Source organism: Odontesthes bonariensis, chromosome 24 (assembly GCF_027942865.1).
Source record: "Odontesthes bonariensis isolate fOdoBon6 chromosome 24, fOdoBon6.hap1, whole genome shotgun sequence".
Lineage (NCBI taxonomy): Eukaryota > Metazoa > Chordata > Actinopteri > Atheriniformes > Atherinopsidae > Odontesthes > Odontesthes bonariensis.
The window spans coordinates 14,891,899-14,912,953 of NC_134529.1; the positions used below are offsets into that span (position 1 = coordinate 14,891,899).

General features: G+C 42.9%; 2 protein-coding genes across 2 annotated transcripts; both read left to right on the forward strand.

The window, feature by feature from the left end:
• Positions 1-758: 758 nt before the first annotated feature.
• Positions 759-11,857, forward strand: jdp2b (Jun dimerization protein 2b). Its single transcript, XM_075459487.1, has 5 exons — positions 759-887; positions 2,190-2,241; positions 10,158-10,375; positions 10,598-10,702; positions 10,940-11,857. The coding sequence occupies exons 3-5, from the start codon at positions 10,181-10,183 to the stop codon at positions 11,129-11,131; spliced, it is 492 nt and encodes a 163-aa protein (XP_075315602.1). The 5' UTR covers positions 759-887; positions 2,190-2,241; positions 10,158-10,180; the 3' UTR covers positions 11,132-11,857.
• A 797-nt stretch (positions 11,858-12,654) lies between these two features.
• Positions 12,655-17,987, forward strand: LOC142375664 (uncharacterized). Its single transcript, XM_075459808.1, has 13 exons — positions 12,655-12,695; positions 14,373-14,572; positions 15,172-15,347; positions 15,587-15,694; positions 15,835-15,928; positions 16,040-16,089; positions 16,175-16,256; positions 16,593-16,678; positions 16,756-16,950; positions 17,071-17,166; positions 17,297-17,425; positions 17,643-17,747; positions 17,859-17,987. Exons 1-13 carry the CDS (start codon positions 12,655-12,657, stop codon positions 17,985-17,987), a joined length of 1,491 nt encoding a protein of 496 aa, XP_075315923.1.
• The last annotated feature ends 3,068 nt before the right edge of the window (positions 17,988-21,055 follow it).

The window sequence follows — 21,055 nt, forward strand, 5'->3', positions numbered from 1 at the left end:
TACTCTACAATATTTTGGAGACAAATATCAGAACCCCTGATGTGGTTGAGCAGCCTCTGCACTTATGTGAAGGCTTTGGTCGCTGGTTATTTTGCAGGTGAGAGGACTGATGCGGCGCACAAATTGTTGGACGATGACGTTTGTAATGTCTTTCTCACAGGCGTGCAGAATCTCACAGAGGGAATAATTCGTTTTTAATTGCATCTTAGTCGACATCGAGCTCTTCCTGTTCTACTTGATTATTTTGCTTTGCATTCCGACAGCTGTCATAATGATTTTATTTTTAATTTAAGCACATGAACAAATGCTTTTCCAGGCCTCTAAATACATTCTCACCCTGTTTGGTTTACAAAGTAAACACTAATTGGTCATTATTCACCTTTCTTCGGCCATCTAACATAGGCTACTTGAGCGTGAACCAACTGATTTTCATGCAGCAGTTGATGAGATGAATATCTTGAACTTGAACCGAGATAGTTCATTGTTGGCACAAACCTCGAGTGAGACACTCAGCACCGTCGCGCGCACCGTGTTTACGCGCACAGCGTTACTTTGCGACTCGTTCAACGCGCTTGTCGGCGTGTGTTCGCCGGTATTTCTATCTGTCAGTCCGCGCTGAAACTTTCCTGTCCTCCATTCCGTTTCTGTGTGTGTGTTTTCTGGTTGCTATGGGTGGAGCAAACAAAGCTGAGTGTCTTCGGCCCTCCTCTCACAGTATTTCCATCCATGCTTACGTCTGGGGCCTCAGTTCCGCATTCCTGAGCCTCAGCCGACATCAGTACTTAAACGGGCTGATGCAACGACCTCTGTTCAGTCCAACAGCCTACCTGACTCCTGACGCCCACACCGCCTTATTGTTGTGACTGTGGCTTTTGGACGCACAGCAGGTAAGCCTGTGTTTGAACCGTCGAGCGGACATGCAGCCGCTTATTTGAACCCCATTAGGCTGTTTTTTCTGCTCGTTGTTGCTACAGGGCTTCGGATATTTGCATTTTTTTTAGCACTTTTCTACCACGTTGTAGGGATTGAAACCGCTGAATTTAGTTTGTACATGACTTCCTGTGCGAACGCGGCTGTCTTATCTGCACGCCATCCATGCGTGCAGACGTATTTGTTCACATTTGCCACAAAAAACTCTCGAGGTCAGTTTTTAAAGTTTTTTTTTTTTTTTTCCTTTTTAACCGCAGCAGCCACTTCGCAACTGCCGCAACCGTTAAGGACGTTGTTGTTACAACTGTTGTAGCAACTGTCGTTGTACAGCTCGTTATTTACACCCCCCCTGGCCGGTGTCAGGAGGTATTTTCATCTCGGGAATTCTTCCTTTCAGCGTTGCTAAACCGAAGTGTCCGTTAGCCTGTTGAAGACAGTTATGTAACGCCACACACACACACACACACACACCACACACACTGTGGGTTTCAAAGGAGTTAACCGCTAGCTTAGCGAGCCTGCTGCATCAAGCAGGCTACCCGGATTCAGGGCAGGTTATGAGGGGACGAGCCCCCGGGCACAGGCTTGGAAAACGGCCCCCACGTCCAACACAGAGGCAAGACATCCCGCAATGACAAGGGTGTGTTTTGTAGTCTCTTAGTGGCTTTCGTGCCCCTCTGTGGTCATTTGAGTCTGAATGCATCTATTTGTGCTCATTTATTTGCTTCTTTTTTGTTAATTCTTGAGGCTCTTTATGGTTGTTTTCCATGTATTGCCATTGTAAGTGTCTTTGTTGTGCCTTTCAGTAACTCTGCATGTCTTTGCCATTATTTTGCATCTCTTTGCTGTAGTCTCATTGCCAAACAAGTGATGTCAGCCATCACTTCAAACACAGGCGCTGGAACAAGGGCCTACAGACCCCTTTTGCCCTCGGGCCCTTCACCAGTTAGCTCTGTTCAGTAATCCCTCCACACAATGTGTCCGATAACTTAATATTTTAAAAAGGAAAAGTTCAATTGAAAGATTCAAGAGATTCAGATGTTTATTATCATATGTGCAGTTAGAAACATGTTTCCCTGTACAATGAAAGTCAAAAGTCTCACGTACATTTGTCGTGCCATTTGACCGGACTGTTGCAACATTAAAAGTGTCCGGTTTTTCAGTCGTGAGTCAGCTGGTCATTCCAGCTCTAATAACAAAACTAATACTTGCACTGCAAAAGCAAATAAGTGACAAATATCCTCTTAATCTTTCCGCAGCGTCCAAGCAAAGTTCATCATTGACAGAAGACAACTGACAAGTTTTCTCTGAGTAAGTATTATGTTTTTAAAACTTTGTCTGAAGTAGTGAAACAATTATTTTCTCGAGTACCCCCCCCTCCAAAAAAAAGTGTAGCTAATTCACCTTGAAAGATAAGTGAAGTGAATGAAGTTTGAAGTCTTCGGCAGTATGTGGGCACAGCTGAGGATGTGATCTCTGATTGTCTGATATTTGTATCTCTGCTCTGGCCCATCGTAGCGCACATGCTCTGCGTGTTTGAGTCTGGTTTTCTGGATACTGGCTGAGGGATGATTAATACTTTACTGTGTAACAGGACATGTATCTAGGCCAGTTTATCTGCCCTCAGTGGCCTGCAGGTTAAAGGTCAGTCATGGAATTGAAAATATGATTGGCAGGGATGGATTTTGTATGGTGTGTGTGTGTGTGGCGGTGCAGGTGGGGGGGTGGGGGGCTTGTCAGAGGTTCAGAGTTTTCCTACACAGTGCATGCATGCCCTTCAGCTGGTGCAGTGCATGCTTGTACAAATATATGCCATGCAGGGGAAACTATTCGTGTGTTCTTTATAGATGTTTCCTTTGTGTCTGTATCCGTGTTTGCGTGGGTCTAAGTGACTGAGAGGGTGTTTCAGAGGTTTTAAATGCCCAGCGCCTGCCTGGGCACATCCGTAAGATGGTTTCCGCAAAAATGGAAAGCTGCAGTGGATTAATGGGAAAGGGCTGGCGAGCCGACAAGCGGCGCAGGGCCGACAGGGCTCAGAGGCTGGACGTGGGCGCACAGGGTTTATTTTAAGTAGAAATGCCTTCCAGTGCGTCTCTGGAGAGCTAGAATTGCCAGGCTGCACCCCAGCACGCTGAATAGACAGCAGACGCATTGCAGGCAAGCGAGCCAACTATGCAACAGCTCAATGGTACTAATACTAATGCTGAGGGAGCAGCTATTCACTGCTGTGGGTATCACATTATCAGAATCACATTGTAGTCCTCATAAGCCTTTCCACATGGTTTAAAAAAACAACAAATCTCCCAAGGTGTAACTGTGAGAGGAGGCATTAAATCCAGTGCTTTTAGAGAAATAGTATTTTTTACATAGTTGTGGTTTATAGATTTCTTGAATTTCTTTTTGGACCAGTTTTCTGTGTTTAGACTAAAAAGCGCCCTAGTCACAAAATGTTGACCTAAACATTACCCTTTTAGCTCGAAGTTTCTGAGAGCACAGCCAGCTGACACTAGGGCTCGTTTAATCACTCCAGAGCCTGCACTGTGCAAGTGTCTGCTTGACATGGGGCAGATGAGGAAATATCAGAGGACAAAGTATGAAGCAGCTTTAAAGTGACAACCGCATGTTACATAATGCTGGTGATTGCTTCAGCAGGCGGCATTAAATCTAATTTTCTGTACGTGCTTGGCCAACAGTTTGCTGTCAGGGATTGCACACGACTTGCCTTGGATTGGTCACAGAAGCAAACTGTATACATTGTAAAAGGCGCATTTAGTATCTTGATGTTCTTAATCCGTGTCTGAGCTGTGCAAAAGCTCGCTGCCATGCAATCTGATCTTGACTTACAACCTGGAGAAAAATAGTAACATTATAATAATTTAACCAGGACCACCCAGATGCAAAATATAGATGTGCGACTGTTTGAATGGAAAAAAAAAAAAAAAGCAGACCTAGCAGGAACCCAGCCAATGATCACACAGTAATGTTTGAATGCTTTGTGCATATCTGCAGGTGCTTAGCGTTTGGATTTGACTTGAGAAAATCATTCACAGGCTGAAGTTTACAGTAATGTGAAGTAGCTCAAATTTCTTCTGTCTGCTTTGGACTTAATGCGCTGCGCGCCAGCTTGTTTACTGCTGAGACATGGAAATAAGACTGAGCTGGAAGTGTCTTCGGCGTCGACAGTAGTTTGAGTTGAATGTTAATGACTGTTGAATTGCTTTGGGAAGTTATTTTGAAAGGAGGAGTTTTGCAAAGTTCCTTCTATCTGTGGCAAGAACTTGCAAAAAGAAAGAAACGAAAGCTGAAATGGAATTTCTGTTTTGATAATCACTTCCACTCCCACTCACAGTCACCCCTTTAGTTTAATGGTCAGAGATGACACCAGTAGATCTGGGCAGCAGGCAGTAATAATGCGGCGTCTCCTCTCTTCGTGCCTGTTTCTCATCTTGGCGGTCCAATGAAAATAGAATGAGGAGTTGGAGGAGTGTTAATACTGTATATTTGGACTGTCCTGTCCTCGAGGAGAGTTGGTGCCAAATTCCCTGGTTTCCCCAGAGGATTGCGAAAGGCTGTAACTAAGTCCACAGCCTGCCTTGAGTGCAGACTGTAATGATGATCACCGAGACCTTGGCTGCGGATTGAGAGTGTACCTTGGCCGCAGCCTCCTTGATCATTGCTCATTTTCAGCATGTGTGTAGAGTTGGATCTGCAAATGCTGTTTGCAAGATGTTTTAGATGTTGCAGATATGCTGGTGTGTGACCGCAGTGATTCCTTATTAATCCAAAATCGGACTTTAATAAAGTATGTTGTGAGAAGTGGTGAAACAGCATCTTGGCGAGCGCGGTGCGCTTTCCCGCAAAGTCTTAATGCAGCAGTTTTGAAGTTGAGCAGCCTGGCAGCTCAAAAATTGCATAGTTTCTGACAAATCTAAATTGGCCACTGCTGGTGAGGTTCATCTGCACCCTTTTAAAAGCAGCTATGTAAAGGTAATGAGTAGCCTTTGAACCCCCCCCCCCCCACCCCCCCCGTCTCCTTCAAATTCTCTATAAGGAATGGGGATAATGGGGCCTCCAGTCGTGCTGCTGGCTATTTGTATGCGGCTGAATTCCTCAGCTCTGCTAATTGCTCTCAGGAAATGGACACATTTATTCGAGTTGAAAACAGATAAAGTGTGTGAGCAAATGAACCAGTGAACTGCACCGTGTGTGTGTGTGTGTGTGTGTGTGTGTGTGTGTATATATATATATATATATATATATATATATACATATACCTTATGTATGGTTATGTCTGATCTTCAGAAGCATACTCTGGTGTACTCTCTTCACTCAGATCAGATAGATTTTTTTTGGGGGGGTGTTTCTGATGCCAGAACATGCGTATATGTACGCTTCTATATTTCCATAAAGAATACATGACATTTCCGCTCCTCATCCTTGGCCTCAGATCATCTCCTCTCAATTAACCTTAAATGCTAGTGGTGCCCACACTGCTGCTGAACTTTGTATGTCTTTGTTAAAGTCAAGTGTGGGTCCAAAAGTTGTGGTACTGGGCTGGCTTCTCTGCTTGACTGCAAAAGCACAGTCACGCCGTTGCATCACTGAATGCTGACCACTAAACTTTGGCTGCTGGTGCTGAGAGGAAAAGGAAAGAAAGAAAAAAACAAAAAACAAAGACGAAATACGCCTCCATTTGAAAAATGTGAAATTCACTTTGACTCATGCTTTTGAGCATAATTGCGGCCTGCAAGACTTTCATTAGTGAACCTTTCCCTTGTTGTACAGATGAGGGTTTTTAAGGGTTTTGTGTCTCGAGGGTTGAATGGGTGTCGAGTTTGTGAGGGGGATTTTCAGACTTTCAAGCTCAGCTTCAAAGTCATGTTTAACTCAGAAGTGAGACAGGCCAAGAGTTTTAGCCTGTGCTGTGCTGTGCTGCAGTTTACAACGATTTACAATGATACCAAGTTGTCCAGAATGGTTTGTAACTCACTTTTCTGTCTCAGAACTGATGGGCATCTTGCTTCTGCTTCATTTCACTTTTGTTTTGGCTCCTGGCGAAACTACCTGTGGATATTTTGATAAGTTTGATCTGATTTTACGCTGGCAGATCAGATTTTTTTTCTTTTTCTTTGTGTATGTGTGTGTTTGCATACTAAAAGTCTATGTAAGTTTTTGTGTATGTGGCAAGTGCTGGCTTCACCTGCATGTTTCAACAAGTCATACCAAGGAATGGTGGCTTTCCTTGCAGAGCATGGTTCAGTTACAGTGTTTTGCATGTGAAATAAGAATTGTCCAGGAGTGACATTTAATTTTATGTTTGCATGTATGTACCTTTTTTTTTGTCTTTTTACTTTGCACTTGTCCACGTTGGAGCCCAATACAAATCTGTAAACAGGCTCTGGGGTCAGCTTTGATATCGGCTCAGTCAGTCCAAATGGGTACTTCTGTGGCTGTTCTCTTTGCCGAGGAGTTAGTTTGGATCGCCCCCTTTGACTTCCATCACAGTTATTGATGGCGAGTGGGCAGCGTCTGCAAACCTCAGTAGCTTATCATTTTCATTTCCTTAGCTTAGCTTATCAGCAAGCAAAGGAAACATATCTATGATTTTGTTTGTTTGTTTTTGTTTAAAGCCAGTTAAGCAGCTATGGCTATTTCATGGCTAATACAGGTAATACATTGCACTTCACACTAAATGCCAACAATGAGGTTAATAAATAAATACATTAAATAAGTTTGTTCACATCAATGCACTTTAAAAAGTTTAAAACCTTTAAAGGTGGGACCTTATTAAAAATACCTACTATAGTACCTTCTTTAAAAAACTGCTGCCTTTTTATTCTAAGGGCAGAGCAAGACAGAATATGCTTAATTGATAAGGGATTACCACAAAGATCACATAGGGGAGGTTCACCTCCAGTTAACAAAAAACCATGAGTGAGTCTAGAATGTCCAATTCTACACCTTGTATAGACAACTTGATCGTGTCTACATGAAAATGACAGAGTTGTGATTTGTTTCACAGTATTACATATTTCATGCAGCTTATTTCCAGCACAGAAACATATCTATGAAAGAAATGTTAAAAACTAAATGGTGAATGCATCAAAACTAATTGAATTATCCTAGAGTTGTATCTAGATTTGGATAAAATAGTATTTTAAGGGAGAGAAACGTATCTCTAGTCTTCAATCACATATGGAAACGTTCTGCTCATGTCCGTCCGATTCAGTAAAACATATGGATGTGCAGTAAATGTTAATGTGTTGGATCAGCTGCGATGCGATTTCCTCGCTCTCAGACAGCCTCTGTGCAGCAGAGAAAGTCTGAGCACCTTCCACTACATCCCTCCTGGGAGTCTAATAGAGAAGGAATTTTGTTTGAGAGAATTTAAAAAAAAAACCCAGGGCTGTCTTGTTCCTTTCCTCTCCAGCAAAAACAACAGCTTGCAGCCAAGCGTGTAAATGGGAGTATACATTGGATGGGAGAGAGGAGTGAGCGGCAGTCAGGATTTCTGAAATAAAATGCATCATGAGACACTAGGTCCACACACCAGCTTCTCCTTAGAGTGAGTAAATGATGTGGTCTGGGGCTGGTGGTGGAAGAGTAAGGAGAAGAGTTTCTGACTGTGAGTGTACTGCATCTTCCTTTTTGTGACTTTGGATGGCTGAAGTTGTAAACAAACGGATGAGAGCAACTTTTCAAGGGTGTCCAACTGCTGAGCCTAATCAGCACTGATGGCAAAAATCTGTGATCATGTCATCAAGATGGAAGAAATGCTGTATCTCAGGGAGTCGGCGCTGAAGCAACACTTCTGTGCCTCCGTGTGGATTGAGTTATTTTGGCTCCGTTTTACACTACAGTCAAATCGAGTCCCACTGTAAAAACACTTAGAAACCAGCCCATAAGAAGGGTGGAGCGCATTAGAATAGAGTTACATAACCACTGCTTTTTCTATTACCTCTTTTATAGCCTTTGTAATAGACCGAATCTTTCAGCCCTACAAAAAAAGTAGTGAAGAAAGGAAAAATTCCAACTTCCAATACAGTCGGCCTGTCAGCTAGTCACCCACCAGCAAAGTCAGCTGTTTTTTTGCAGCACCTCACAATGCACGTCTTTGTTGCTTCTATATGAGAGGGGCTTTGTTCGGTTTGTGCCAAACCTGTAGAGGTTCAGCTGCAGCTGAAAGCTCAGGAGGCAAATGTGAATAAAGCTATTAATGTCAAAGTTACATTGGTATCGTGTGTGCCGTCTGAAACTCTTGGTGGCCTCAGGTTTGCTTGGTAATCCTATCTGTTGCCAGCGTAATAAAGTTTATTGGAGCATCAGTTGTTTCAGGTGTGTTCTTGTTTTATCAAGGATGAATTTGATCCATCGATTCTGCTTTGTGTAACATTTCAACAGCAGAAAATGGGGTAATTTGACCTCTTCACCCACTGGCCAGTTCCATTTTATTTTACTGGATTTATTTGTCGACATGAAATCTGCACAATACGAGAAACTATTTCTGTCAGACTTTTCAATCGCTGCCCTCAGTCTGCGTCTCCACAGAGATTGTGGGGTTGGGCAGGGTAGAGTGGGTTCATGTTACTCTGTTCTCATCTGTAACATTTGTTTTTTATTTGGCCATCAGAAGTTTTCCAACTCCCTGCCTCACAGTAATTAGAGACGTCTTAATTCTCCAGCCTCTTCCTTTTATTCCTGCACAACCTTTCCTTTTTCTCCTCTCAGTCCCTCATTCCTCCCTGATTACATTAAAAACTGCTGTGGTCAAAGCCTCCAAACTACCCTAAATTGCTGGAAGAGGGTGGTGATTGAACGCACGAGTGTTATTCGCCCTTTGATTTCCCTCGAACCCCCCTCCCTCACAAAAAACCCAAAACAAACCCAAATGAACACTGAAGTCCAAAACCACTGAAATGATGAGAAGCTTGAGTGTGGAAGATGGTGCTCTGTTTGCCTGATCATACCAGAGGCTTTCCTTGCTTTCTTTTGCATGCGTGGGGCTGATGACAGTGTTGGGTTTGTTTTTTCATCAGCTGCCGACTTTGAAGATAACACAGCTGTCAAAGCTGTCAGCTCTTGCTTTCATTCTTGGAAACAACAACCCGTATTCAGAGCGACATTTGAAGACAAGGACAGAAAGAAGGAAATTATCAAAAAGAAGGAGAGAAAAGAAAGAGAAGCACGTCAAAGTACGTGATAGTATAGGGTTGCTTCTTACTTTATTGTAGGTACAGAGGCACCTTTAGCCTCGTTTCCACTATGCAGTCCGGTACGGGTCGGGTCGCTTTGGGGTCAGCTTGCGTTCCCACTGTACAAAGGGGACCCTTGGGTGGGCGGAGTGCGTGCCGAAGCGTACATAGAAAATAACAAATAACATCCATAATTTCGAACCACCTCCAAGCTTCTTGAGCTTAATGCGACACTGGCTCGCAGTCCGGTTGAAACCACTCTCTGCCATTTTTGCAGCAATCAGCTGGAAAACGTTTTTGTTTCGCACAGCGCCATCGAGCTCCCGCTGCACAGCCTCCTCACCAACAACGGAGAGCAGAGCCTGGAACCGGGCCTGTGTGCTAGGTACCCCAAGCAGAAGGTAACGGTACGGATCGGTACGCTTTCGTGGTAATGGAAACACTGAAATAAGTGAACCGCTCCGACCCGACCCGTACCGGACTGCATAGTGGGAACACACCATTTGTGTGTGTTTTAGAATGTTGGCTTATTGATAGTTACTGTATTTATGAGTCTGGTGAAGAAAATATTTAATTTGCACCAGATTAGCAAATTACATCCTTGAATAGTCGCCATGGGTGTGCAGGCCGAGTTAAATCATCGTTTTGTAAAAGAGTTCAAACGCTAAAACATCACGATGAGGATCATTTTGCCACCAGATGGCTGCGATATGACGTTTAAAAGTTTTTAGTTCCTCTTTAACACCAGAAAGCACAAAACAGTTTGACAAAACATTCATTTGGTGGAAAACTGAGCTGCTTATATGTAGTTATGAATTGCATAATGTTTTTCTGCTGGTTTTTGGTTTTACTTTTGGCTAAAAGGGAAATGAAACGTTTTTAGAATGAGGTGTGTACTCTGCAGCTTTCCATTGTATCGCCAAAAAAGCGGCATTGAATTTTCATCATCAGCAGTTTGGTTTTGGGCCTGATCTTCAAATCCTAATCGTTCCCTCTCTTCCTCTTTTCTCTCTTCCTTCCTCTCTCCCCCCACAGCGGCGGTGGTGGCCGGGTTGGACATGATGCCGGGACAGATACCTGACCCTTCGCTGGCGGCGGGCTCCCTGCCCAGCCTGGGCCCGCTGGCGGGCATCTCGGCCACCACGCTCACCGATCAGCTGAAGCTGGCAGACTTCCACCAGCTGGGCTCCATGCTGTCCCCGCTGCATTTCCTGGGGAGGTTGGGGAAGAGGCCTCTGGCCATTAAGACGGAGGTGAGAGGGAAAAGAAAAGAGGAAACAGGGCAGGGTGTGGGGAAAATAGACACCAAGTCAGGATTGGTTTAGGATGTAGTGTATTTTAGTCATTACAGGTGTTATTTGCTTCCAAAATTATTAGGCTAAGTGTACATATCCATGTAGGTAGGAGTTATGTATTTATTTTATATAACACACAGTTAGTGTCTGTTTTTACACTTAAAATATTTGTATTTGCAGAGGGATGAAGATGAAGAAAGGAGGAAACGAAGACGAGAGAAAAACAAGGTAGCAGCAGCTCGATGCCGAAACAAAAAGAAGGAACGTACCGACTTCCTTCAAAGGGTGAGTTCATGACTCAGCACTGCATACTGACGAGCAGCGGTAGAATGCTTTAAGCAGCCAAGAATAATCTGACTTTAGTCAACTTGAACGGCTGATTCGTGCCTAAGCCATTCAGGTCAGCTAAGCCAATGCAACCATGATTGTTTCAGCTGCACAACTTCTTCAAGACTGAGAGCTGAAGCAGTCCAGACTGTTTCTTTGTCCATTAGCATCTAATAATTCAACATCTTTGCCCAGGAATCGGAGCGTCTGGAAATGGTGAACTCTGAGCTGAAGGCCCAGATCGAGGAACTCCGCATGGAGAGGCAGCAGCTGATGGTGATGCTCAACCTCCACAGGCCCACCTGCATCGTGAGAACCGACAGCGTCAAAACACCAGAGAGCGAGGCCAACCCCCTGCTGGAGCAGCTGTCCGCCGAAACCAAGTGAAAACCGGGAGAGCAGGGACTCAAAGGCCCTGATGCCCAAACTAGCACCACCGCAGCTGCCATTTAAATCGAAACGTAACTGGCAATACATTTCTGAACAAGCACTTGAGCTCCAAGATGGAGACTTTTGCCCAAAGATCTGAGGTTGTGGGGCTTCCTCAGTACTGCTACATGAGCTGGCTTTGTCCAGTGGAAGACTGGAAGTACCCAGTTTCATCTCCACGATGAGTGTTGTCGTTGACACCTGCTGTGCCTAGTTGTGACTTCAACCATCTCTACAATAAAGGGACCAATGGAAACAGTGGAGTGCGACTGGAAACAGCACTGAGGAAACACACTAATAGCAACATGGTGCTCTGTTACAAAAGCCCTGAGTAGATTGTGTGGCATTGTTTCAACGCAGAGACTCACAAAGGCTTCGTGTTCTGCAGTTTTCCTATGTATGCTAACTGAAATATACAGGTGTAGAGTTTTTAGGTTACAATACTCAATACAAATACACCAGATGGAGTACAGTTTTTTTTAAATGTTGATTTCTATACCCTGCCTCGACGATGGCAGTTACCGGTTGATCCGATTTGTGGTGACGCTGGCGTCATGAAAAGCACATATTCACAAAATGTTTACACCCTTGTGTTCCTTTTTTTTTTGGAATTGTTGTCTGTTCATTATTGTACTTGTTTTATACTGCTTTGTATACATAAACATATGAAATGCTTGTTAATCACTTGATGTGATTGGTCTTTTCAGTCTTTCCCGTTTGTCGTGTTGCGCTGTCAAACAGCTGTGAAAACAAGCAGGAATCTCCTCAGCTGAGCAGTATTTCAGTGTCTGTTCTGCACCTGTATCTATGTATGAACTCTCTTACCTTGTATAGATTAAATTTTATTTTCTAACTACAAGAAGGAAGACATCGTTTTTTTTTTTTTTGTTCCACCGACTCAGATGAGTAACATCGTCCGTTTCCTCCAGATACAGTCGGCCAAGTACTCATATTTCGAGTGACAGGTGGTGCAATCGTGTTTTCTTCTGCTGGGCCCTGTTGCCAAAATCAGAGATTTACTTTCATTTGCACAACTCTTAAAAAAAAAAAAAGTCACTTGTGCGTTTTATTTCCTTCTCTCGTGATGACTGCTGTTCGCTTTTTTCAAGGCTCAGCAGGAGAAACGGCCGAGTCTGAGCTCACTTGATCGCATATCGCCAAGTAACGCACTTCTAATGTCTGACCGCCTCCAAACTGCAGCATCTTTCCCTCAATTTTTTACAGAATTACAACCTGTTTTTCTTCTTTTCTTTCCTTTTTCTACATCCTACATGGTTGTGCTTATCGTGACTGGTCCAAAAGCCTCTTACGAATAAATGAACGATCATTTATCACATCGACACTAACGTTCTTATTGTGAGCGGCTGCTACACCCCCGGCTCGCTAGGGGAAAAGGGGGAGTGAAATAAAGGAACCACGAGGAAAAAGTTGTCCAAATAAACGACGATACTCTTTCAGACCTGAGACCGTGGGTCGTAACAATGGCACAAAAAGAGCAGAAATCCCCGTCTCGTGACTTAAGGTGGGAAAAATATTCAATCAAGACTCAACTGATTAACGCCTGATGGCTTTAAGATGTGAAATAAGTAAATGTTTGAGCTTAACAGGAACAGAAAGAGTCCTCGTCCGACAAACACAACAGGTGGAGTAAAGAACTCTGAGACGCTCCACATTTCCTCATCTTCTGTCCGTAAAAAAATAAAAAATAAAAAATCACAAACAGATTCTCAGAACTCTCAGTATGGATCGAACGTGGCTGAAAACCAACATCGAATAGCTGATCATCAGGCCCTCAAGCAGGGGTGCATTAATAAAACATACCTGCTTCTGCAGTGGAAATCCCTGCGACTCTGAAAAACCATTGTCAGTTAACACCGTTTGTAGCTCCATTCACAAATGCAAGTTAAAACTCTTATCATACAAAGAAAGAAAAGGAGCCAGAAACAGCTGCTTTCTTTGGGCTAAAACTCACATAAAGGTCAAATTAAGATATTTTGAGGTTTGCTATATAAAGATATAGCAGTGTAACTCTGCCCGGCCTCCTCTAGACATCTTGTAATTCCTGCTTATGCATTCTGTGTTATGGGGCCCTGTCCGGCCGTGCATGCATGTTTGTGCATGTGGGTCCCCGCTGTGCGGTACAAAGGGGGTGAACTCTCAGGTGTTCCTCCACTAAATAAACCACATTCCTCGGATGAAAAAGCCTCTCACAAATTAAACAAAGGACTCGGTAAATGAGGCCCCGAAACGCTTGAGCAGAAGAAAGTCTCCTTGGAGTTTTGTCAAAAACAAACACACTGGGGAATATGCCCCTGTCCCACGCCACTATAAACAACAATGATGTGTTGTTTTTTGCTCTATTTTCCAATCGAGTAAATCTTTTAATCGTCGCATTTTGTTTTTATTCATATCTTACAAAGTGACCTCTGTAAACAGTTGTGGGGAAAAAAGGAGGATAAGGGCAAAGAACCCGAGCACAGGGGAGGTTAAGACAGTAAGATGAACAAAACCAAATGAACACAATATATAAACATATTTTTTTTCATTTTTGGCTTACAGTATGCAGACAGTGTATCAGACGGAGACTGGTGGTCATCAGCTCCATCTAGTGGATACTTTTAGGAACTACCATATCTCAGTAAATACATGAATGACATTTGTGTATTTACTGAGATAATGTATTTACTTAGATAAGGTAGTAGATAATTGGTTGAACAATTAGTATCAATAAAATTTAAAAAAAATTTTTTGTCTTACCTTCACAATTGGAACTGCCCGTGAACCGTTGGCTTATCTCCGGTTAAAGCTTTTTAACATTAGAAAGTGACAAGCTGCTCAGGTAGGTTGCTTTTTCCTCTTCTCTGAACAATAAACGGACTTTTTTCATGTTTTTTTTTGTATTTGTTTTAACAAAAGAAAAGTGATTGTTTGTCCTAAAAACATAAAGCAAGTTCATTTTTATTGCTGTTCATGTCCTCAGACGTTGGTCTAACCGTCTTCGTTTTGAGTGGCAGAATTAGCATGTAAGCTAATCGATGTTCATGGAGTATGTTAACTTCATATTACATTTTATTCACCTTCATTTTTAAACGTAACAAACGAGACTTCAGCTAAGTCAAACAAACAAGAGTTACTAAAACTAAAACTAAATTGAACAAACGGCCCTGGTTCTCGTTCTAAACGTAGTTTTCCCGAACAGGCTCGCAGTGCTACAAGAAACCGCACATATCTCACCTGAGATGGAGGAATGTCAGGAAGGCTCTCAGTCCAACGAAGGACACCAGGAGAGAAAGAAGCTGCCATCTGAACAGCCAGTCCCGTCCACAGGAAGCCAGGACCAGAGAGAGGTCCAGGAGAAATCCAGCTGTAATGAGTGGGACACGGACCTGGAGGAGGACGGTATGTTAAAGTGACCAGACAGGTCAAATATAGTGGGTACATTTCATTTTCAATAAGCATCTCTGCTTATTATGTATACTCTTTTGGTAATTCTGTATCTGATTATTTCTTTGTAAATTTTGTTGGTCTTTTTCTGTATTATTATTTTTTCTTGTTTTGTAATCGTTAAGCTCATTGTGTGTTGCATTTGAGTTGGTATGCATCTTTTTGTAGTCACACTAGTCTCTTTGTGGGCCTACGTCTTCATTCAAGTCTCTTGTATCTCATTTTCTCCCATATGCCATATTGGTCTGTTTGTTAGCAGGTTTACTCGGAAAAGTAATGGATCGATTTGCACACCCATTTATTTTATTTCCAGAAGTAGGGCATGACTCATCTTAGAAGTGATTAGCTTTTGATATCAGTCCAGATCTGAATTTGGATCCCGAAATTGCTTCAAGGAGCCAGTTTTGGACTAATTTCGTGCATTTTGTCCCCTTTTTCTGGGATGAATGCTGCAGTTAGTAGAGTACCTGATAGTCCCGTTAAGTAATCCACGACACCCTGCTTTCTTCCTCCTTGCCGTGCTCCTCCACCTCCTCCTGGTGTTTTCCTTTCAGAGGTGACCACTCAGAGACAGAGTTCATTCCGAACAGAACGATACCTGCAGGCCTGTCGACAGACAGGAGCCATCCCCGTTTCCTCTTTCATCCGTCATGTGGATGAACCCGTTCTAAACTTGAACCACTATTGTATGGGACCTCTGGGGGCCAAAGCTCTGGCCAAAGCTCTGCAAGTAATCCTTTCATTCAGATATCCACTCCCCTCCCCAAAGTTGTTTCATACCAGTAAATTAATTCTTTGTGCATTCTAGCTTTAAGAAAATAACGTTAGATCAGATTCTGACAATATGAGGAGTCGATACTACATTTACATCTATAATGCAGATTTAGAGAGAAATTAGTGAAGGCTTCATTATCACCATCCCCCTATGATTCATTTAACAAATCATTTATTTCTCATTTCACGTTCTAGAGTGACAATGCTATCACTCACCTTGAGCTGGAGGACAACAACATTCAGGCAGAAGGAACGTGCTATCTGAGGAACATGCTTCAAGAAAACATCGCTATTCAGAGTCTTGTAACTATTCCAAAGCTGTTATATTAAACACTTCACGATCCTCGCAAAAGTAGCGCTCGCTTGCTTTTGAAGAGAGATGCCATCTTCTTGAGATGATTAAGATATTTTTGGATCCCCCTAACTGAACAATTTTACTGCAGAACCTCTCCCACAACCGACTGGGTCTTAAAGGAGCGACCATCATCAACCACATGCTGTTGGACAATTATAATGTAAAAACCATCAAACTCTCAGGTGTGCAGTTAAGTCTTCCAATCTTGAGATTTTTTAACCTGCTCATTTCTGTTATACAGTAGGAATAAAGATCACAAGCAGGTTTCGATCCATTTCCTCTCGTTCTCTTAGGAAACGACTGGGACGATTCTGCTGCTAAATGCTTGGTAGAATCTCTGCAGGTGAGTTAAAAGCGCTGGATTTCGAATCTGTCACACCCAAGTGTGCTCCAAAGTTAAACTGAAGATTTTCTCCCTCATCTGACAGAGTGATTATGTGGTCAAAGAGCTGGATCTGAGTCACAACCGATTCTGTGAAGCGGGAGGAGAACACCTCGGTCACATATTAGGTACAGTGACTGAGTGAACTCATCAGTCAGGTCAAAATTAGTTTGAATGTTTTTATGTCTGTGGGCCACACATCGGGGAAGCCAGAACCTTTTTGGCTTTAGCATCTGTCTAGAAGCTGATAATCATGTGAGGTAGCACCATCCTTGGTTGTCTGTTACACAGTTCCTCCTTTGGGAGCAGTGGTTACTTTTTATGTCCAGGGTGTAATGAAGACCTAAAAGCTAAAAGCACGATGGGAGTATTGTTCAATAACGCAGCAAACCATCAAAGGAGCATGTTCAGAAAATGTTGAGTTTTGGGATAAATGTCTTGAATTTCTTTCTTCTTTCCAAAAGGCAGTAATGTGGGTATTGAAGTCCTAAATCTGAGCTGGAATCATCTTCGTATGCGCGGTGCTGTGGCTCTGTGTACCGGTCTCCGGGTAACTAACGAGACGCATTCAACCACATTCCATCAGTCAAGACCGCTTCCTCTCAGCTGTTTTGGTCCATTCCTCAGGTTAACTCGACTCTAAAGGAGCTCCGGCTTTCGCACAACGGTTTTGGCCGCATCGAGGTGGAGTCGCTGGGCCAAGCTCTGAAACAAAATAGCACACTGGTGCTGCTGGACCTCAGTAGTAACAACATAGACAATGAGGCTGTGACCTTGCTCTGCCAGGGCCTGACCTTCAACAGCACGCTAAAGGTTCTCAAGGTGAGAAAAAAAACTCCGGAACCTATGTTTCATATTGGTCATTTGAAACTTTGTTGACTCAAAGAAGCTTCTGATTTGAAGTGTAACATGCGGGTGTGTGTTTGTGTACCGATTGTTCAGCTGTCTCATAACCCCATGACAAATATTGGAGCTCTGACGCTGCTCAAAACAATTAAAAACACCACGAACTCTGCAGTGGAGGAGATCGACATTTCTGTAAGTCTTCATCGGTGTAAACACGGATCTTGTCTGGATGGGAATATCTGATGATTACATCCGCTTGCAGTACTGCCTCTGTGCTTGAAAGCGCCTGTGTGTGTGTGTGTGTGTGTGTGTGTGAGCGCAGAGTGTGTTTGTGTGCGAGACCTTCCTGAAGCTGCTGGAAGAAGCCCGTCAAAGGTGTCCAGCTCTGGATGTTCAGTACACCGTCTTGAGCTCCGTCACCAGGAACTTATCTGCCCTCGGCGTCTTTAAGGTCAGCAAAGTGAAGGGAGAAACGTTTCTACAAAATATTAGACGTCAACACTCCAACATAAGCTGTAGTCAGTGTCCTAAAAGATTGATATTGAACACAAACTTTTACCACTATTTCATTTTGTGCTATGGATGGAGCTTTTTGGGTTGTTTTTTTTTAAGTAAAAAATGAACTGGAATCTTTCCAAAAGAGAAACATGATGGGGATTCTCTCATAGAAATTCCTTGAGGAGAAAAAGGAGAGCAGTGTGGATTTCTTCCAAGCTCTGGATAAAGAACAAACCATGCAAGTCTCCACCTCTGCATTCAGGAAGGCTATGAAGGTAAATACCTTCTCACACAGCAATGAAAACACAATACCACCACAGGAAAATAGGAGAAATGTATCAATGAACTGGACTTAACTGTGTCTGTGTATTCACTCCCATGTAAAGGATGCCAACGCACCTCTTGATAAACGACAGCTTGAGTGGCTGATCAAGAAGTTTGACAAGAACTGCTCAGCCGTCATAAGCTACAGGTTAGTCTGTGAACAGCTGAGATATGTAGACTTATGTCAATAAATTTGATCTGCTTCTTTCGGTTTTGAAAAAAGTAGTTTAACACACATTCAATGACAAATTCAACGACATTCAATGATCATATATATATATATATATATATATATAGTCATGCAGAAGTCAGAGGTTAAAATAGTGTTTGCTTTTTTTTACTGGAGGACATTACGAGCTGTATTCAGGGGTTATGAACTAACGGCTCATGTGATTAATTAAGTTGAAGCACTTGTTGGGAAACTCTTAGTTCACAGTGCACATTTCTGATGCAGAATGCTGTCCTTGCTTACAGGAGACAATTAAAAATGTGAAACCAAATCGCTGTTTCATGCGAACTTGAACTCAAGGTTCATTTAGAAGCTTTTCCCTCAGTTCTGTCTTGTTTAATTGGTGCTTTGTAACTGATAACACCTTAACATTTTGCTTGCAGGAAGTCAGACTGCACAACTCAAGACGTATCAACGCTAAACAGCTGAAACACTTAATGATTTTGAAATATTCTTAGAAAATTGTGTTGAGGGTTGCATGTCGAGTCCACTTGTCTGTTTAAGCTGTCTCTCTTTGTTGCAGTCAGTTTTGCTGAGCTGTCAAAGATGCAGGAACACACGGCGCTGCTAACACAAGGATGCGACGTCCGTTCATGAATAAAAGGCCATAGAAGCTGCACTCCATTTTGTCTTTAATGTGTCAGCTATGTGGCATTACAAATCCAGTCGACTGCCTTTTTTTTTGTGATGCCACTCAAAACAGCATCCTTCCACATTTTTGGGGAACACAAAAATGCAAACACGCAAACCCAAAGCTGCTGTACACCACTAATGGGTGTCTCCAAATAGCAGCTTCCTGTGCCATTCCCTCTCTCAAAGCAGATGTGTTCCATCCAGCGTGCACAATTGAACCTCTGACACCGACCAGCTGCATCAGCCTCAGCGCTGTCACCTGTGTCCGCGGCTGTACCGCAGGGTCCTCTGGCTCATTCTCTTCATCCAAAACAATCTTCAGGTATGACAACAGAACAAGAGGGGGAAGAAAAAGAGAGCTGGCATCCATATCAAAGGGCCGAGGGGAGAAGAAGAATAGGGCCAGATGCAAGCTAGTTGTTTTGCAGCGCTAGTTAGCTTTGAATGAAACGGTCTGTAAAGGAAATAGCACACTCATGAATATGCATAAACTGCATTACTTATGCAGGCCCTGCAGAACAGGTTTATTAAGGGCGTGCTGATGAATTGTCTCAAGGTGTGATATCCAGCAGATCAATTGTTTTTTGTCAGGTGGCTCCGGTGGTAACCACAGACGGGACAATGACATGAAGCACTGTCTCACCTGTGTCTGTTCTTTGTGTCACGTGTAAACAGCTCGATGTGGACCCATTGTTTGTCACCCGAGGCCGGAGAACACTTAAAACCCAAAGATGGGCATAGTCAGAGTAAAATACAGTTCATTTATGTTATGTAGACATGTATACAGCTTAATGTCACTCTTACGTCCTCTTGGGAGTTTTCACAAAAACCTACAGACGCAGCCAACGGCTTTATGATGCACGTGCAAGGCTACAGCAGCCAGTAACAAACGGGACGGGGCAGAAACCTGAGTTAAGCTCTGTGTTTTGAAAGATATGAACACGATTAAGCCTTTGGATTAGTGCAAACATGGCAGTGGAAGAGGGGGATGCAAAATGTAGGTTGAGTCATTAAACAGTGTGTATGCTCTGTAACGTTTGAAATTTTAGGTAAATGAATTGAAAATCCTTCTTGTAACTAATGTAAACACTATAATCGGAGTATTGTCTAATATACAAAAAGGTCACTAGTAAGAATTTGGCTGTGCATAAAAACATTATTAGGTGTTACAGTTAAAGGTGCTGTAGAAGCTGTATTATGAAATGGAGATGGATGTATTCACAACCGCCTGGATTATCGACGACCTGACCAAAAGCCTTCGGTTTATGAGACTGAAGGGTTGTGTGTCGGAGAAGGTGGTCAGCAGCACAGGAGCCCCTCAGGGAGCTGTACTCTCACCGTTTCTCTTCACTCTGTACACCTCAAAGTCCCGTCATCTCCAGAAATACTCAGAGGATTCTGAGGTTGTTGGATGCATCAGTGATGGACAGAGGAGTTATATCTTTTTTTCTTCTTTTCTTTCAGCTTCTTTCTGTTCTGCATGAATTTAAATGAAAGCCACGTTTGTTGTGTTATATTAATATAATATAATGGTGGACGAATTTAAATATTAGTATTACACAGAACAGAATGCACCAAGGGAAAAAAGAAAGAGACTTCGTCAGTGGGTCATAAATGCTGCACTGGATTAGGAAAGCTGCTTTAACTACATAAGATTGAATAAATAAATAAAAATGCTTTAAGACTAGAAATCAAGCCAACTTTTGATTCAACTGTTCTGGCTTTGTCACGCTGCTGCCACCATAGTGACTCCACTGGAAACAAGAGCAGTAAATAAACAGACACAATGTTAAAACAACCTAGTTTCTGATCACCTCCATTTGCAGCTGCACGATTTCAAGTTTTAATTTGTGACCCAACACACTCTGGGCCAAATAAATCTCATTAAAAAGACATTTGACTTTTTTAGGATTATGTTAAGATGAACCAATAAACCCAAAACCTCAACAGGATGGGTCTGAATGTGCATTCAGATGTGCTCAGATGCTCAACCAGACTTTTAGGGACAGTCGGCAGAATTTATTAATGAATTAATCAGCAAACTGAATCAAAACTTAAATCAGACCGTTGCTGCCGCACTCAAACCTACAGTTCTCATCTTCATGCGCCCAGTGTACTTTGCGGGTACATCGTTCCTGGTGTCTTGAAGGATGTGCTGCAGTTCTAATTAGTGTCTTGCAGTGTCTTCTGTCTCTTCATTAAATCCCAAAATGACTCCATGGTGAGTAGAACAGCCCTGTGGGGGGGCAACACATGCTGTTGCTAAAGTTGCTGCTGAGGTTTTCTGTCATCAGGGACGCCCAGTACTGTATGGAATATCTGAATATAGGCTGCGCTCAGCTGTTTATGTCAAAACTCTTCTTAAACACACGTTCAGATGGACTAAAATCCAATTCT

Excerpts from the sequence above, each read along its gene's own strand:
- jdp2b (XM_075459487.1), top strand. The coding sequence starts at position 10,181 with ATGATGCCGGGACAGATACCTGACCCTTCGCTGGCGGCGGGCTCCCTG. Across the intron at positions 10,376-10,597 it reads CTCTGGCCATTAAGACGGAG|AGGGATGAAGATGAAGAAAG; the intron begins GTGAGAGGGAAA and ends TTGTATTTGCAG. Across the intron at positions 10,703-10,939 it reads GTACCGACTTCCTTCAAAGG|GAATCGGAGCGTCTGGAAAT; the intron begins GTGAGTTCATGA and ends ATCTTTGCCCAG.
- LOC142375664 (XM_075459808.1), top strand. The coding sequence starts at position 12,655 with ATGGCACAAAAAGAGCAGAAATCCCCGTCTCGTGACTTAAG. Across the intron at positions 16,090-16,174 it reads GCTTGGTAGAATCTCTGCAG|AGTGATTATGTGGTCAAAGA; the intron begins GTGAGTTAAAAG and ends CTCATCTGACAG. Across the intron at positions 16,257-16,592 it reads ACACCTCGGTCACATATTAG|GCAGTAATGTGGGTATTGAA; the intron begins GTACAGTGACTG and ends TCTTTCCAAAAG.